This window comes from Chaetura pelagica, unplaced genomic scaffold (genome assembly GCF_000747805.2).
Source record: "Chaetura pelagica isolate M959 unplaced genomic scaffold, ChaPel_1.0 scaffold31, whole genome shotgun sequence".
In the NCBI taxonomy this organism is placed as follows: domain Eukaryota; kingdom Metazoa; phylum Chordata; class Aves; order Apodiformes; family Apodidae; genus Chaetura; species Chaetura pelagica.
Genome location: NW_009952481.1, coordinates 4,246,269 through 4,251,266, shown reverse-complemented (window position 1 = coordinate 4,251,266; position 4,998 = coordinate 4,246,269). Strand labels below are relative to the sequence as shown.

The following is a 4,998-nucleotide window of genomic DNA, read 5'->3' as shown; positions in this document are numbered from 1 at the left end:
GGTACACCTCAGGCTCCTCGCTGCCAGCCTCTATCTGGGAGGCTGGGGCAGCTGGGGGTGCTGTGCTTGCTCATTCCTTCCCCCTCACCTTGTAAACGTCAAAGTTATCGATGATGGCATCAAAGCAAGTGTAGAGATCGTTCAGAAGTGTCACAACCTGGACAGAGTAAAGGGTGCGTGTGGGGCTGGGGCATACGCTTGCCCCGAGCCCTAGGGGTGGGACTGCCAGGGTACGAGCCCCCCTGCCATCCCTACAGGAGAGGATGCCCCCCAAGCCCTGCTCTTACCTGCATGGGGGTGCTCTCTGCTGAGAGGGCAGTGAAGCCCACAATGTCGCTGAAGTAGATGGTGACACTGTCAAAAGCCTCAGCACGCACCGTCTCCCCACGCTTCAACTGCTCTGCCACGGAGCTGGTGAGGACATGGGGGGGATGGTGGTGGGCTCCCACTCCAAACCCCCAGTTTCCCTTGGGTTCCTTCCCCTACACCAGCATGGAGAGCCAGCATGCTTGCATGGCAGTGGGTGGATGCTGACCCAACACCAACCCCCAGCCCCACACAGCTCCCATCTCTCCCCCTCTCACTGTGGCAGAATCTGGTAGAGGAGGTTCTCTGCCTTGCGCTTCTCCTCCAGGTAGGCTTGGGTCCTCTCCTCCACCAGCTCCTCCAGGTTGTTGGCATATTGCTCCATGCGGGACAGCAGGTTGTCCAGGATGTTTTGTTGGCATACTGCTCCATGCGTGACAACAGGTTGTCCAGGATGCTGGTGCTGCCCTCCCTGCCAGGACACATGCAGCTGGCACCGCAGGAGGAAGAGATGCCCCCAAAACACCAACCCTCATGGCTGTCCCTGCTCCTGCTCAGGGCCACCTTCCCCCGCTTGCCAGCCACCCACTTGTTGAATCTACGGATGAAGATCTTGATCTGGCTGAAGTCGGGGCGCTCGGCTGGCTCCTGTGCCCAGCACCGCTCCATCAGCACCGCCAGCTCCTCGCTGTGCACCCCGATGTCGATGGAGGGGCGGAAGAAGGGCTTCTGGCTGTTACGCACCTTCTGCACGATCTCTGCCAGGACGGGTGGACAATGGTGAGCACTGGACCGGCCTACCAGAGGTGGGACCCCCCTGGACTTGCCCCCCACCCTCACCTTTGGGGCTCAGGTCCATGCCCTCAATGTAGAAGGGGCCGTTGCGCAGGGCGACCTCCTGCACGATGATGCCGAAGCTGTAGACGTCGGCTTTCTGCATGCCCGGGGTGGGCAGGCGCCCCTTCTGCAGCAGCTCCGGGGCTGTCCACAGCTTCTCTGGTGGGACATGGCCATGGAATGGTGAGGCAGGGCCACCCTGTCCCCTCGGTTCCCAGCAGTGGTCACTCACTTGCGTAGAGAGCGTGCGTGTCCTCGCCGTCGCAGGGCGAGCGGAAGCTGGCCGCCCCGTAGTCGGTGATCTTCAGCACGAAGCGGCTGTCCACCACGCAGTTGGATGACTTGAGGCTGCCGTGGTGGCCGATGATGCTGTTGTGCAGGAAGGCCATCCCCTAGGATAAATGGACCTAGTGAAGCTGGCATCCCCTAAGCACCTCCCCCACCCCTTTGTGCCCCTCACTTGGGTACCTTGACAATGTCGTTGATGAGCGAGTAGCGAAACATCCAGTCCAGGTTGATGCTCTCATTCTCCAGGACGTCCTGGGGGAGCACACTGAGTGGACCCCGGCAAGCACCCGGGGGATGGTGGCACCAGCCTCCACCTTGGTGGTGGACCACCACCAAGCACCCAGCTGCGGGGGTCTCCATGGCACCCATCCCCTCCCCTCCCCTGGTCTCTGACATCTACTTAGGGAGCTTTACTGAGTCCTGTAGGGCCTGGGGGGAAACCAGCATCTACAGCCTTATCCTCAACACCCAACCCAGCTCGGTCACCTGGAGTGTCTAAGTGTCACCCACTGCGCCCCCAAGACCACCTACCTGCAGGCTGCCTCGTGGGCAGTACTCAGTGACAATGCAGATGTTGGGGGGGTCAATGCATGCCCCGATGAACCGGGTGAGGTGGTTGAACTGGATGTCCCGCATCTGAAGATGGAAGAGGAACCCAGATGACATTGAGGTTGTGGGGAGACACCACTGCTCCCACCAGCCCCCTTCTTTGCCATGACTGGCCCCTGCACCCCCGGGCAGGGTGCCCACCCCACCTCAGCCCCAAAACCTACATGTTTCAGCTCAAAGAGCACCTGCCGCGTCAGCTCAATGCGCTTCTTGTTGATGTGCTTGATGGCCACCACGTTGCCCTGGGGTACCAGGGAAGGAGAAATCGTCAGTGCCCACTGGGCAGTTTTGGAGAGGGGAGGAAGGGTGCCAGCATCCCGTAGGGTGGAGGTGCATGCAAGGAGAAGCACCCCTACAGGGCTGGAGAGTGTCTCAAGGGGAGGGCTCAACTCCCCACCTGCCACACTAACCTTGAAGTGGCCGGTGTTGGCGAAGATCTGGTACTTGCCATGGGTGGTCATCAAGGAGCCATAGCTGGAGCCACGCTGTGGGGAAGGAGGGGGTTAGGGATGGGGACCCCAGGGTGGGGGGTGATACAGACCAACAGATCAGGGCAAGTACACCCAGCTGTGTGCAGCAGATGGTACAGGAAAAGCTCTGCAGGGTCAGGACAAGCTCTGCATGGTCTGTAGGGAGGGTGAGGCCTGTAGGGTGAGGTATTGAGTGCTGCGGGAGATGCAGGGGGGTGTAGGGGATGGATTAAGTGTGGCTGTGTAAGGGACGGAGGGTCGTGTTGTGGCTTGAGGAGGTTTGGTGCTCTGTAGGGGATTCAGAGCTGTGCAGGGGATGCATCAAGCGTGGCTCTGCAGGAGGGCCATGCAGGGGATGGATGTAGTGGGGCTGTGGCTCAACAAGGATCAACAAGGGAGGGGTGCTGTGCAGGAAGGGTGAGAGGAGCAGGGGCAGGAGCATGGCTGGGCAGCAGGACTGGCAGCTCTCACCAGCGACAGGGTGAGCCGGCTGCCTGCTGCCTTGTGGTACCGCTCAGGGCTCCCAAACTGCAGTTCATCCCAGCGGATCCTCCAGAGCATGCTGGCAAGCTCCTTCTCCAGCATCAGCTTCCTGAGGGACACACTGGGGTCAGGCCCCCATACCTGCCACCCTCCTGTCTGTCCTCAGGCAGAGACTCCCCTAGCCCTGACTGACCTGAAGACGAGGAAGCTAGAGATGCCAAACATGACGAAGGTGAGGCCAGTGCCCAAAGCCACAATGGCCAGCATGGAGAGGGGAGCTGCAATCAGGAAGGGGTGTCAACATGGTCTGGCTAGCCAGGGATACCAAGTTCCCATGCACCCACAAAGAAGGGTGCTGGGGAACGAGGGATGTGGGGACCTGGAACACCTACTTTTATCACAGGAGGGGTCATCCACATCAAAGACACAGGGTGGGTTGTCCAAGGGGGGAGCCCCCTTTACCCAGGGGATGGGTCGTCCCAGCCAGTGGATCTGCTTCTCCACACCTGAGTAGTGTCCCACCACCTACAACAGAGAGAACTGAGCCCCCCTCAACCCACAGCACCCCAGCGCCCAGCCACAGGAGGCTCCCAGTGCCAGCTCCCACCTCATACTGCCCACTCTCGGGGTCAGCCATGGCCCATAAGTTGAAATCAGTGTCACGATCATTGTTGCTGTCCATGCTCACCAGCCCCGTCACCCCTGTGGTAGAATAAAGACCCAGGTGGGATGGGGACTGGGTCCCACCACACCCGCAGCACCCCCACTCTACCCTTACCCTGGAACTTGCGGTCCCGCATCTTCTCGATGATGTGGGTGGCGTTTTTCTTGGAGCCGCCCTCCCGCAGGGTCTCGTTCAGCACCATGGCATACAGCAGCATCCCATCATAGAAACAGCCCGCCACCAGGTTCATCTGACGGGGGCACCTCAGCACATGTGTGGCCACGCGCATGGGGGCACCCCCGCCGCAAGAACCCCAGGCTGGGGGGTCACACACCCAGCCACAGGGGTGGCCCCTCTAGCATTTCCCATGGCTGTGTCCCACCCCCTGCACCGTGGTGACGTGCCACAGCTCCACGGGGAATGTCCCCACGGCCCAATCATGCAAGGTGACTTGCTCACCAGGGAGTAGTTGAGCTGCACCCCAAATTTCTGCTTGGCTCGCAAGATGAGCTGGGTTTGGAAATGCTGGTACTCAGGGTTTTGGGGCTCATAATAGGTAATCACCAGCACCATCTGCAACAAAGCACAGCACCCTGCTTCAGCCACCTGGGCCAGACTGGGGAGGTTGCCTTCCCCATCCCCAGACAGACGGGTGCAGCTTTACCTGGAAAGCCTCACGCAGCCCAGAGTCCTGGCCTGGGCTCTGTTGCCAGGGCTTGAAGGGGTCACGGGCAGAGTCACCCCGCAGGCTCTCCCCAAAGACATCCAGGTAGAAGAAGACATAGTCCCCGTTGGTCAGGTTCTCCCGCTGAGCCAGCTGCATGATCTGCCGCAGCATCTCGGGTGGCCCACAGAGATACACCACTGCCAGAGAGATGGGGGGGGCGGTCATGGGGACAGTGTCACCCCACCCTGGGGTACCCCACAGGGATACATCTCTGCTGGTGAGATGAGGGGAGACTCAGGGATGATGTCAGCCCAGGGCACCCTGCAGAGACACAGAACTGCCAGCAAGACACAGGGGTCAGGAGGACAATGTCGCCTCACCCTGGGGCACCCTGCTCAGGCATGGGGTGGGATGTTTTCCCTTGGGGTGATGGGGCAGACCAACCCTGGGGGTACCATCGGCAGCTGTGAGGTGGATGGAGTGGGTGGATGGGGGAGTGCTCAGCTCCCTGCCTTCTCGTGGCACATGCCCCACAGCCACCGAGCCCATTCAGCCCCACCACCCTCACTGGCCTTGACCCACTCTTGCCCCATCAGTCCCCCTGGGGCTGAAGGGGAAAAGGAGAACAGGGGGAAACCTTGCTCCAAAATATGATGCAGACACCCCATGCGCAG

At 60.7% G+C, this 4,998-nt stretch overlaps 1 protein-coding gene across 1 annotated transcript in view; it reads right to left on the bottom strand.

Moving 5' to 3' along the window:
* Window positions 1-4,549, bottom strand: part of NPR2 (natriuretic peptide receptor 2) — a 6,449-nt gene extending 1,900 nt beyond the window's left edge. Inside the window, exons 1-19 of the mRNA XM_010008787.1 lie at window positions 4,322-4,549; window positions 4,117-4,230; window positions 3,772-3,907; window positions 3,601-3,695; window positions 3,386-3,518; window positions 3,187-3,271; window positions 2,982-3,102; window positions 2,451-2,525; window positions 2,205-2,282; window positions 1,963-2,067; window positions 1,612-1,683; window positions 1,376-1,535; window positions 1,147-1,302; window positions 896-1,064; window positions 763-778; window positions 585-715; window positions 288-411; window positions 89-157; window positions 6-30 (exon numbers count right to left, since the gene is read on the bottom strand). Coding sequence (XP_010007089.1) covers window positions 6-30; window positions 89-157; window positions 288-411; window positions 585-715; window positions 763-778; window positions 896-1,064; window positions 1,147-1,302; window positions 1,376-1,535; window positions 1,612-1,683; window positions 1,963-2,067; window positions 2,205-2,282; window positions 2,451-2,525; window positions 2,982-3,102; window positions 3,187-3,271; window positions 3,386-3,518; window positions 3,601-3,695; window positions 3,772-3,907; window positions 4,117-4,230; window positions 4,322-4,549 — 2,092 coding nt within the window. The remainder of the gene's footprint in view (window positions 1-5; window positions 31-88; window positions 158-287; window positions 412-584; window positions 716-762; window positions 779-895; window positions 1,065-1,146; window positions 1,303-1,375; window positions 1,536-1,611; window positions 1,684-1,962; window positions 2,068-2,204; window positions 2,283-2,450; window positions 2,526-2,981; window positions 3,103-3,186; window positions 3,272-3,385; window positions 3,519-3,600; window positions 3,696-3,771; window positions 3,908-4,116; window positions 4,231-4,321) is intronic.
* Between the last annotated feature and the right edge of the window lie 449 nt (window positions 4,550-4,998).